This window comes from Hippichthys cyanospilos, chromosome 17 (genome assembly GCF_059441005.1).
Source record: "Hippichthys cyanospilos isolate Australia breed blue-spotted pipefish chromosome 17, RoL_Hcya_1.0, whole genome shotgun sequence".
NCBI lineage: Eukaryota > Metazoa > Chordata > Actinopteri > Syngnathiformes > Syngnathidae > Hippichthys > Hippichthys cyanospilos.
Window position 1 is genome coordinate 15,532,639 of NC_142385.1, and position 12,264 is coordinate 15,544,902.

Consider the following 12,264-nt stretch of genomic DNA (forward strand, 5'->3'; position numbering starts at 1 on the left):
TTTTTGGGACAAAAAAAGTGTGTTGTTTTTAAAATGCCATTTTAATCATTATGTATTTCTTTGTGTTTTTAGAAAAAAAAATCAGATGCAATTTTTTTGCATTTTTGCAATAAGTCCCGCCTCCAGCATCACATGACTAGGCTACGCTTAGTCGTCACCTTATCGAAGTGGCCGTGGACTCAAGGTTTTCCCACCGGGCTGGAATTTAGTTACATAACGACCCCCGCTGGCATTTAAAATGGGCGGGGCTAAGGCTGATGACATCACAGCTTTCTAGGCTTTATATGTGTGTGTGTGTGTGTGAGACCCACCTTTTAAGGAACAAAGACACAGGCAAATGGAAAGTTGAGCTAAGGAAGGGGTGATAAAGGTGTTGGGGAGAGGAAGAGGAGGGGTCGAGCGGCATGTGAGAGAGCGAGCGAGTGAGAGAGAGAGGCAGGAAGAGGAAGTCAGTGAGAGGGGGAAGACACAGTGGCTTTAAGAGAGAGCGGGATAGACACAGCATTGTTTTGCTGCTGAGATGGCCGCACAAAGAGGTGAGTACACTTACACACACACACACACACACACAAGGCAGTGTGTGTTTGTAAACAGGTGCGCATTGTTCCTGATTAATTCCAGAAGATAATTGTTTAACAGGATATGTGATGCTCACACTAACTATTTGATACACAACAAGTCAAAAAACAAAGAAAAACGGATGTCATTGTATGCAATTGTTCGGCGTGATGCTGGCGTGCCGGTTGCCGGTCTCGGCGCCCCAACGATGTCTTCTATCGGTGTGGAACTCCAGTCCGCGAGGGCAGCATGTTTTCCGAACTTCTCTCTCAAACGCGCCTGATTCAAACGATGATTGTTTTCAACTCCCGCAGAGCTCGCTAATAAGCTCATCATTTGAATCGGGTGAGAAAAGCGCAAAACGGGCGGGATACCTGCCCTCCAGGATTGGACTTCCACACCTAGGATGTGTTTTCTTCGGGTGGCTCGGCAGGTCCAATTTATTGTGATGCTTTTACTGCACTGGCACAGACAATAGGTTTTACCTTTCAAATTAAGAGCAAGTGAATTGGAGCAGGAAGCAAATTGTTGCTAAATTGTGTTGTGGTGACTCCTTAGCAAAACTTTGGATGCGTTTGATTTTGTTAAAATATCTCTCATTGAGCTCATTAGTGATAGAATTTTCCAGCAGACGATATGAGGAAAAAAATGTTTTTTACGATTTATGTTCCGAGGATGCCGAAGAAAATACGCAACGCCACGACAAATGTAGTTCCAAAGTTGAATACAACAAAACACAGTCAAAAGTCATTTGTGTTGGTTAGGTGCTGCCTGGAAAAAAACAAACAAAAAAACACTTCCCAATCATTGGAAAAAAAAAAAAAAAAAACACTGTTAATTAGAGGTTCTTAAATTGGGCTATTTTATATTTTAAATGCAACTTAAATTTAAGTGTCATATCTGGCTGCATATTTTAGATGATGGCGATAGAAGGAAAAATAGTTTTTTTCTTTTCAAATTAAAAGCAAATTGATTGGAACATGAATCAGCTGTGCAGAAGGACAAATATGTAAAAAATAAGAAAAGAATATATTGGTTAATCAAATGAAGAATGAAGAGTTTGCTGTTTGAAGTCTTGGCCCATGGGAGACGGTCCGTGGTGACTTCCTGAGCTCAGTTTCATATGTCTCAAAACAAAACCAAAAAAACCCAGCAGCCAAGTGTCTTGCGGGGACCTTGTGACACACTTGACCTCCTGCTCTCCTCACTTCCTTCCTCTTCGTCTTCTTCTTCTTCTTTAAATCTCAAAAAAACGTCCTCTTCGTTCCTGTCTTTCACAATTTGACACAAAGTACTTCCTGGAATGCAAATGAGTTATTATTTTTCAATAAATCAAAAACTTGTTTATGATTAATAGTAATGCTAGGGTTTTATAATTAGTGATGTTGTGCTTGTGCCTTTTTGGACGATTTTAAAAAAGAATCAAAAATCAAGTTGCAGTTTTACAGTTATATATCATGCGTTTATTACGATTATTAAGTTTGACACGCCTATCATAAAGCATATTCATATTTTGTGCTAAATTTATCTTACTCTTCAAACGCTCGGAGTGTGCAACTTTTTAACTTCCGATACCATACAGATGGGATATCAGCAGGAGTTTTTTTTTTTTTTTCTTTGAAATGTTACAATACGAAGCAAACATTAGTGGGGGTGCAAAAAAAGAAGGTGGAAACAAAGAAGCACTTTTATGAATAGCTCCACAAATTTGCAGGCCAGTCACACACGTGCACACACACACACATTTGTACAAGTGTACTTGTGAGGACATCCATTGAGAGAAAGATTTTTCAGCCCCTAACTTGAACTATCAGAAAGGATCGCCTAACCCTAACCTCAACCCAAGCCCAATTTAAAGATATTCCCTAAAAAGCAGGAGGTTTGAACTTGTGAGGACCGTCCTCACTGTTCCACAATGTCCTCACTATGTCAGTAGAAAACACAAATTGGTCCTCACAAGTGCGGCCACACAGGAACGCACACACACACAGAGGCAAGCAGGGGATCCCGATCCGTCACAGCGGTGACATCATCCGTCCGCCAAAGAAGGGAGTCCCCCGCTTCCTCTCCGCGGCAAGGCTGCTCTCATTGGTTGGCGGGGGAGAGGGTGTCGCCATGGAAACCTGGAGGAGGCCGGCGGGCTGTTCATTCCAAACTTACACACACACACACACACACACACACACTCGACGGCCACTTGTAACGGTGGAGGGCTCTCGTCTTCCTTTTTTGGCTTTTCTTTGGCTTGAGGGAAATCCAGCAGGTAAGACTCTTGTCTTTTTCCTCTTCCTGTCTGCAACCTGTTCCGGCTTTCAGCAAACAGCGCGCCGGATCCGATCCGTACGTGCGTGCGCGCGCGCGAGTGCTTGTGTGTCTTTGCCATCAGTAAACACTTGGAAAGCCCGAAACACACGGGAGAGAAAAAAAAAACAGCAGGAAATCCGCCACGCTTTGGAAACAACAAACCTTTTACCCGCTAATAAACCGCTTGGGTCAATTCAAAAGCTTCCGAATTTTCCAGGGATTGGTAGAAAAAAAGTTGTTCCGGCTTCTTGGTTTACCCAAAGAAAACAAACTGCAGTAACATTTTTCTGTTTCTCATGATCGAATACAAGAGGGGTGCGAAACATTGGGCCCGCCGGCCGCTTCTGGCCCGCAAACGGGTTTAATCCGGTCCGCGAGAAAGCATAAAAATGAATTATTTCAAAAAATGCAAAACTTTTTTTTTTATAGTTCATGTTTTATGATTACAATTTTGTACACTTTTTATTTATTTTTTTGCTGGGGGCAGAAGTTTAAAGGTCACATTGGGCCAAGGACAAAAAAATGTCTTATTTGGGATTAATTTGATTATTATGTCATTTTTGTCCCTATGAATTCGCTTGTAGGAAGTGCAGTGCGCGCCCGCTCCGTTTGCGCGCACATCTGGACACAAGACGCTAACCAGGGTCTTTGTGGCGTCTCCTTTTTTTGCGCCCCCCGGCCTCCGCTTCCTGGCCCTGCGCCCGCGCCCCGCCCCCTCCCGCAGCAGACATGAAAGAGAAGAACCCGTGGCACAGGTCCGGGCTGGTGGCGGCGGCCGCCGTGGCCGTCTTTGCCTTGGTCGCCCTGGTGGTGGTCACCGTGGTCCAGAACATGCCCTTGCCGCAAAAGTACAAGGTACGCCTTTTTATACGCGTCATTTATACTTCGTACGGAGTCGCTCGATCGCCAGCGTTGTTCAAGCTCCTCCCACTATAGCCATCTGGGTGAAATTTCAGCTCCCTGCTCTCTTTTTTTCAACGCTCTCCATTTTGCGGCCATTTTGCTTCTTCCCGTCGTCTGACAATGACGTGCTCAGGGATTTTAGCTAACAGCCGATCGCGGCTAAGCCTGTGAATGTCACATGACCTGAATCGGAAGAGAGACGAGCTGTGATTGTGATTGGGAGTTTTGAGTTTCCTTCCGAATCCTGCCGAGCAACAAATGATGTCATTAGCATATGCTATTTTGTAGTGTATTTACTCATTTTCTCACAGTTGCTCACAAATAATGGTGCCGTAAATGAATTCTGCCTAGCAACAAGTGACCCTAACCATTTTTAGGCCATTTTCCTCATGTGTTATATTCGACTCTTCCTGCCTTTTTTTTTTTTTGCATGTAAGCCACGCGGCCTTCAATTTTCCTAGGAATGCCTCCGCTTCAGTCATAATTAAACTTCAAACGCACCAGTTGCCGGGAAAAACAGCACTAAAGTCTGATGATGTCATGACTGGACCATCTCTGACGTTCCAGCTGTTATCCATTATCATCTCCAAAGCTGTTTATGGAACCACATCCGGTTCCGTCAAACAAATCATCAGCGCATCTGCATGTCCTCGTTTGAACATTTGTCACCTCACGCAGTACGGGATCGTGCTGGACGCCGGCTCGTCGCACACGACCGTCTTCATCTACGAGTGGCCCGCCGAGAAGGACAACAACACGGGACGGGCCCAGCAGAAACACTCGTGCAACGTCAAAGGTAAGTTTACGCTTATTTGCGTTTGGATTTACACTATTTTGTTATTTACGTGTATACATTGAGCCGCATGTCTAAAATGTATTCTTTTAATTTTTAATTAGCGCCCTATAAGGCGTGCATAAAAGCCTTCAATTTTCTCTATACATGCAGCGCATAAAACGGCAGGTCAGATAGTACTTTGCACAAATCATCTTTATTCTCAATTTCTGATTGTTTATTAATCTCGTTTGACTGATTTATCTGATTGTTTTGTTGTTATTCCCCTTAGCACAGCTCCCTCTAGTGGATTCATAATGCAAACCCAGCCAAAACTGAAACTTCTATTCTATGTGCCTTATAATGCGGTGCGCCTTATATGTGAAAACGGTTTTAAAATAGGCCATTCAGTGGAGGTGCGTCTTATAATCCGGTGCGCCTTATAGTGCGGAAACTACGGTAGTTTGACATTGATAATTGTCATTGTTGTAGTATTTCAAGACCGCCCCCCTTGTAATTGGGTTAAAAATAACCCAACAAAGGTTAAAAATAGACAAATATCCTCGGGAGAGCCAGCACATTTATTTCTGTCCACCGTAGTGGACATTTTGTCTCGGCAAGACTGCAAAGTTGAATTGTATGTCCTCGCCCAAGGACACTAGGACTTGATCGAGTATCTCCAATACGTCCAAAGATATAACCCAAAAACAAATGTCCCTTAAAGTGGACACAAATGAAAATCTGTCTCTCAGGAGGATAGGGCTTCTAAAATGTCTTGAAATGAGCCCAATATGATGAGGCAAAAGTAACATGCACAAAAATGTCCCTGTGGCAGGTGCGGGTATCTCCAGCTACGCGGGGACGCCTTGGAAGGCGGGCCAGTCCTTGAGACCGTGCATGCAGGAGGCCCAGGAGAACATTCCCCAGAGACGGCACGCCCAGACGCCCCTCTACCTGGGAGCCACCGCCGGGATGAGATTGCTCGAGTAAGCTTTCATGTGCATTTGTGCAGAGGATAAAGAATATATGCATAGGAGTTTTCTTATATTGTAAGTTCTTTGAAGGTATTGTGGCGCTTGTGCTCATTCTGTTAGCATTAAGTTTGCCGTACTGTAACGGATCGGATTGTTCGGTGTGTGTTAGCGTGAAGCTAGCTTCTTTTGAAGTTTATCGTACAGTAGCATCTACGTGCAATTGTTTTTAGCATTTCTATTGCGTAGTGCAGTTTGTGTTAGCATGAAGCTCGCTAAAAAAATATCCCAAGTGCTTCATGAAGCCTCGCTTGCCCCATCACTAGATAAAAACTAGACTGAATGCTTCTACTCTGAACTGTTGTGAAGTTTGTTACCATTAGGCTGGCATGTTTTGAGGTTTGCTATACCGCGAAATGTACGCGAATTTTGTTAGCCTGTCCGGCGTTAGCATGAAGCTAGCTTGTTTTGAGGTTTGCTGTACCGCAAATTCCATGGTAATTTGGAAAATAGTCGTGGTATACTTTAGAAACAATCCCAACTCAAGACATAAACAAAAATTGCTCACACCTTAGTCATCTTAAATGAAAGCGGCACTGTCGTTCAAAAGTTCAAGCTAATCCGTTCTGGCGTTTGCGTGTAGAATGAAGAACAGCTCGGCATCGGAGGAGGTGTTCCGGGCCGTGGCCGAGACCCTCCAGAGTTTCCCCTTCTCCTACCAGGGCGCCCGGATCCTCAGCGGTCAGGAGGAGGGCGCCTTCGGATGGGTCACCGTCAACTATTTGGACGACCGCCTCAAGCAGGTGTCCTCTCAAAAATCGCATTTTACCCCGGAAGAAAAAAAAAATGGCTTCATTTGAAATTCTTCCGCGATTTCCAAGCATTCAAATCCGGGCGGTCGCGTTTGCGTTTGGTCGGGCGCCCTCGGACTTTGATGTGCGCGCGCGCAGGGCCTGAAGACCACGGGGGCCCTGGACCTCGGCGGGGCGTCCACCCAGATCAGCTTTGTGTCGGACGCGTTCGATGGCGCCGAGTCGCCCGGCAACTCGGTGACCTTCCGACTCTACGGAAACGACTACAACCTTTACACGCACAGCTTCCTGTGTTACGGGAAGGATCAGGCCCTGCGAATGGCGTTGGCGCTCCAAACTCGGGTACGTGCGCTTCCGTTGCTTATTTTGGGGGGGCGCCATCAGAAGGACTACAGCTGTTCATTTATTTATTTTTTTTAGGATACGTTTTTGTGTTTAGCTCCATAAGAAAAGCACAGAAAAAAAAAGTTTTCACTTTGTTGATATTTAAAAAAAAAAGTGCTAGTACTACGAGAAAAATATCAGCTTTTTCCATGTTGTTTGAGAGGAAAAAACACATTTAATCATTTATTTTCTCAATGAAGACACATATGGTGTTGATGATCGTTCCAACCTGTCCACCAGTCAGGTCCCGGTGCAATTGAGGACCCGTGCTTCCACCCGGGCTACTCGGCCAGCAAGGACTACTCGGCGCTCTACGACAGCCCCTGCGTGTCGGACAGGAAGCCTCGAGGGGCTCCGGCTACCTTCCAGCACACAGGAGTAGGAAACTTCCAACAATGCCAGGACGTTGTCCGTTCCCTCTTCAACTTCAGCCAATGCGATTATAGCCAGTGCTCCTTCAACGGGGTCTACCAGCCACCTGTGCAGGGGCTCTTTGGGGTGAGGAACAATGATCAACCTTCAGGTGAAGCTTCTTTTGGCGCAAATTGTCTCGATGAACGTTGGCATTTCATACAGCGATGCGTCCAGGCCCTGAGGAAGCAAAGCGGCCCCAAATTACACTGGGAGTGTTCCCCCAATGACATCCGTTCTTGTTTTACCTTCTCCACAAAGATCTTAGCATCTTTGAGAAAACATGCTTCAAATATTGATTGAGAGTTTGTAAAAATGTGGAGCTCAAAAAGAAAAAAATATGAAAACATCATTTATTACTTAGCACCTTATTTTTTTTTTTGTGAAGTCAGTAAGATCATTAGTCGTGATTGTAGTAGCATTAATCCTGTTATGTTGCGGTCTTACGCATGGCGGCAGGCGTTCTCGGCTTACTACTACACCATGAGCTTCTTCAACCTCACCGACACGTCCGTCCCTCTGGACGCCGTCAAGGAAAGGATAGCCAGCTTCTGCGCCACACCCTGGCAGCAGGTTAGCCATACCTCATATATCTAGCCATGTTTGTATCCATCTATCATAAATACGTGTGTGTATCCATCTTGTGCGTGTGTGTAAATGAGCGCAGGTGAAGGAGCAGCATCCGAGCACCAAGCTGAAGTATTTGGTGGGATATTGTTTTGCTGGCACCTACCTCATCACACTACTGACGGACGGCTACAACTTCACCTCTGAAAACTACTCCAATATCAAATTCATACACAAGGTCCTAATATATATGTATATAATATATATAAAATCACCCGCACTCTTTATTTTTACTTCAAACTCCATTTTATGGACGTCCTTCATCTGCTTTAAAAGGAGGCAGGAAGAAAAAAAAACCCATCTTTCTGAGGACTAACTAGCGCACCGGTGTTCCCAGATCAAAGGAAGCGACGCGGGCTGGACTCTGGGCTACATGCTGAACCTGACCAACATGATCCCGGCCGAGGCGCCCGACGCGCCGCCGCTGCCCGTGGGCGGCTTCGTGGCCGTGGTCACCGCCATCGCGCTCCTCCTCCTGGTCCTGCTAGGGCTGGCCGCGTGCACCCTCAGGCCCGGCTGCTCCAAGCGCCCGCACGTCATTTAAAAATAAGGACTATGCATCAGCCTGCACGTCAACTGTCATGCCAATAGAAGATTGCGTAGCTAAAATAGGCCACCAGTTAGACACACTCTTATTATGGTTGATAAAATATCTTTTTAATATTTTTTTTTTTATGTACAAAGTATACAGAGAAAAACCATGTGGCGAAAAGTATCCAAAGGCTCAAATTTGCTTGGGTGGAGTCGTTTTAATTTTGTAAATTTGCTTTTTGTGTAAAAAAACAATATTTAAGGCAGCAGAAGCGCACGTAATGATTTTAGCGCATAAAAATGCTGCCCTCCTGTGGTCAAATTCATATTGCACATGAAAAACTGTGCTTTTACAAAGCTGGTACGTTTTGTATGACACAGCAATGTTTATTATATAAACTCAAATTAAATGAATTAAATGGTTAAATATTGTTTTCAAGCCCTTTTAGGTTTTTCTTTTTTTGCATGGCAAGAACAAGCTTTGTTTTTTTTTCCAGTAACATGTCATCTTGTGTAACAGGCCTTGGAGGAGGTCTCCTGTGGAGCGAGTACTCCCTTGTCCAAATTTTGGTCGGTAAACAACGTAAGATCACAATGTGCAGGTAGGCGTTTTTAAATATGAGTGTGGCACAGCCGCCATTTTAACAGGAAGCGGAAACTTAGCAGCCCTTCCTCGGCATTCAGCTCTTATCTGTGAGGAATGTTCTCGCCCCCCCAAAAAATAAATAATCATTGTTTCTTCAACCTCCTTATCAGATTGGTGGAAGGTATTCTCTAGCCTGCTAGTTAACATGAACTGCACAGCCCGCTAGCTAACATGAACCGCGTAGCCCGCTAGCTAACCTCAACCGTCCAGCCCGCTAGCTTACATCAACCGTACGGCCGTTATCCATTTCGCCGCAGAAAATAATCGCCAATAATTTGAGCAAGAGAAATGTCCATTTCAGTGATCGATTTCATTGTGCGGGTCGAGCTTCCCGTTGAGGCTGGACGCTAGCATGTACGGCCTGCCGCCGTCCCGCGCGCTGTCGGCCTGCTGCGACACGGACGGGATGACGCGCTCGGTCGCGTCGGCGGGATGTTCCCGCTGGATGATGTTGGCCGTCTCGCCGTCCAGCTCGCGCAGGTCGTCCCGGTAGAAGCGCTGGCGCAGGCGTTTCATGTGCGGCAGCTCCACGCACGTCTCCATCAGAACCAGAATGCACACCAGACCCAGCAGCAGGTACACTAAAACAAAAGCATGCTAATACTCACTCATTATGTAACACGTAGTAATGCAAAAAAAATGCAACATCAAACGGAATTCCAGCGTATTACAAGTATTAAAATGCTGACGAGCACTAGTGACGGGAAAACGAAACCTCATGAAGCACCTGTGATATTATTTTACTCCACTAGATGGTGCTGTCGGGTTGAATATTAAGGTTAGTGCAGTAGAAATCTTTTGAGCTTTCATTCAAAGGCGTTTTGCATCAAAGGAAAAACTTTGGAAGACGAGTATAGGGAGCTGAAATTTCACTTTGTCGTTTATATGACAACATATTAAACTTCAACATGGCCACTAGGTTATAATTAAGCTAAAATTCTACCAGTATGACGAGGAAGAAAATGAGCAAAAAATTGCTGCTCAAGGGTTAAATTTGCACTGCTTATTTAAAAGAAAGAGTGCCCCCTAGAGGAGCAAATTAATATTAAATATCATTATCCCATCATTACCGAGAGCACGAGAACAAATCATTCCTTACGAGTGATGACCAGCTTGTAGAGCTGTCCGTGAGACGTCTCCTCCGCCGCGTGGGTCTCCCCCGGGACGTAATCCCCGAGGCCGATGGTGGTCAAGGAGATGAAGCAAAAGTAGAGCGACTCCAGGAAGTTCCAGTCCGGCTCCACGGTGAAGAAGATCCACGCCGGGATGAACAGGACGGCGAGGGCCACCGCCACGGCCAGGACGGCGGCGTGGCAGGCGGCGAACTTGGCTTTGGACACGGCCCACCGGCGCGGGAAGTGGGCCAGGGGGCGGTGGGTCACCACCACCATGATCCTCTGCACCACCGCCGACAGGAAGAAGAGGGTGAGGGGGATCCCCAAGATGGAGTAGAAGATGCAGAAGGCCTTCCCTTCGTCCGACAGAGGAACCGTATGCCCGTAACCTTCACACAAAGGCGAAGGTCAGCGCTCGGATAGGTCAAAATGGCGCCCTCGAGCGGACTGGCCCTCTCCAAGATGGCGCCCCTCGGGCGCGTCAGCCCTTTCCAAGATGGCGTCACCTGCGAGAGGACTGGCCCTCTCCAAGATGGGTCCCCCCTTCCCAAGATGGCGCCCCCCTTCCCAAGATGGCGCCCACCTGCGAGCGTCAATTAGGCTCACCTGTGGTGGTCAGCACGGTGCTGGTGAAGAAGAGCGACGACATAAAGTCCCAGTTGCGGTGGTTCCTCTTGCCCAGCAGCGACACGCCGTAGTTGTTGGCCTCCAGCGCGCGCGCCAGCAACTCGCGGAGGCTGGCGTCCGACACGCAGGTGTTGTTGGCCAGGAAGTCCCGCCGCTCGGCCTCGAGCTCCTGGCGGAGCCGGACCTCGTAGGGCAGCTCGACGGCCGAGAAGATGCCGGCGCCCGCCAGCAGGTACGCGGCGTAGCCGAGCACCAGCAGCGCGAAGTTGAGCCCCGGCCGGTAGTCGTCGACCAAGCGAGCGCAGACGCCCCCCATGGCGGCCGAACCCGAGAGAGAGATGCGCCTCCGAATCCCCCGAAAATAAAAGAAAAAGGCCGGACGAAAAAAAAAAAAAAATGGACGGCTTGTTCCTGCTTCCTCGCGTCACCGGGAAGGAAGCTGTGACGTCACTCACCTGGACAGGTGCTCGTTTTCCATTTCGCTCAAATGTCCCTGTTTAAGTCTTTAAAGCCTCGGGATTTGCTTCGAGATCTTTGGTGTGGTTCCTTTGAAGTGATTTGCAATGAAAGGTGGACAGTGGGTGCGCGAACCACTTAAACCGGTTCAACTGGTTCGAGCAGTTTTTTTTTTTTTTTTGGACCGACAGCGGACACCTGAGGTACACTCGCACGTCTCAAACCAATGATTCTCTTTGATTAATCCACGTCATCAAATCGCTAAACTGTTCTTTTGCTTCATTTATTTAGGCTGTGTACTCATTGTAGTACCACGGAATATCACTCATTGTTATGTTTTTAAGTGTATATTTTAACGAAATGTAAGATTGACCTCCTATCCATTTGCAATTTTCTTCGCCTGCCCACAAAAAATTATTTTTGCACCAATAATACTGACATGAGTTCGCGTTTCACAGTCAAGTTATGCTTTGCCGCCATCTTGTGGCCATTGCTCTTAGAAAAAAAAATAAGTCACTACCTCGTCCGTCATATTTACACCCCCTGTCCAATCTTCTTTTCGCATACCCACAAAAAAAACGAAAATATTGTTTTCTCGATTCAGGATGGAAAATCCAGGAGTTTCATTGTCATGTTATGCTTTGCCGCCGTCTTGCGGCCTTTGCCAAAGTCAATAATCCTAAAAAATAAATTTCAATTGGAAATATTACTCATAATGTGTGTAATCTAAATTTAGCGTAATCAAATTTAAAAGTATTTATGTGTTTCTTCTCAAGTGTTACCTACCTTGTAGCCTTCAGTGCAGGCCACGTTGCCGTGGTTACATTTGCCAAAGCATGCACTGGTATACACAAATAAATTGCTTTGATGTTGAAAGTTATGTATCGGTACTGACATTAGTTTATTTTAATTTGAAAATATTTCAAAGTATAATCCAATGTACTTTGAGTTTTGTGTCTTGCGTTTTCACACATCTAGTTTTTGTTGTTGTTGTTGTGGTTGAAGGCCTTTAATAAATTGTATTTTTTTTCCCCCAATATTTTTCCACATTCATCCTTGTGCTGAAGATGTTTTCAAATGAAATATATTCATTGGCGCTTTGGCAACACTTTGTTGCTAGCACCGACAAATATAAAAGCGCCTGTGT

At 46.0% G+C, this 12,264-nt stretch overlaps 2 protein-coding genes across 5 annotated transcripts; one reads left to right on the forward strand and one right to left on the reverse strand.

Moving 5' to 3' along the window:
* The first annotated feature begins 345 nt into the window (after positions 1-345).
* On the forward strand, positions 346-9,017 carry entpd1 (ectonucleoside triphosphate diphosphohydrolase 1). 4 transcript variants are annotated; one of them, XM_088439568.1, is made up of 10 exons: positions 346-536; positions 3,587-3,717; positions 4,444-4,561; positions 5,373-5,523; positions 6,152-6,311; positions 6,459-6,662; positions 6,945-7,202; positions 7,575-7,688; positions 7,783-7,920; positions 8,080-9,017. In XM_088439568.1, exons 1-10 carry the CDS (start codon positions 521-523, stop codon positions 8,284-8,286), a joined length of 1,497 nt encoding a protein of 498 aa, XP_088295694.1. In that variant the 5' UTR covers positions 346-520; the 3' UTR covers positions 8,287-9,017. The 4 variants fall into 4 exon arrangements, with proteins under 4 accessions (XP_088295694.1, XP_088295696.1, XP_088295692.1 ...); XM_088439570.1 differs by having other exon boundaries at positions 3,590-3,717; XM_088439566.1 differs by lacking the exon at positions 346-536 and adding an exon at positions 2,148-2,821.
* LOC148409948 (potassium channel subfamily K member 1-like) lies at positions 8,636-11,256 on the reverse strand. The gene is made up of 3 exons (XM_088439571.1): positions 10,641-11,256; positions 10,019-10,423; positions 8,636-9,500 (listed from the first exon to the last, which is right to left on the reverse strand). Exons 1-3 carry the CDS (start codon positions 10,975-10,977, stop codon positions 9,217-9,219), a joined length of 1,026 nt encoding a protein of 341 aa, XP_088295697.1. The 5' UTR covers positions 10,978-11,256; the 3' UTR covers positions 8,636-9,216.
* Positions 11,257-12,264: the final 1,008 nt, after the last annotated feature.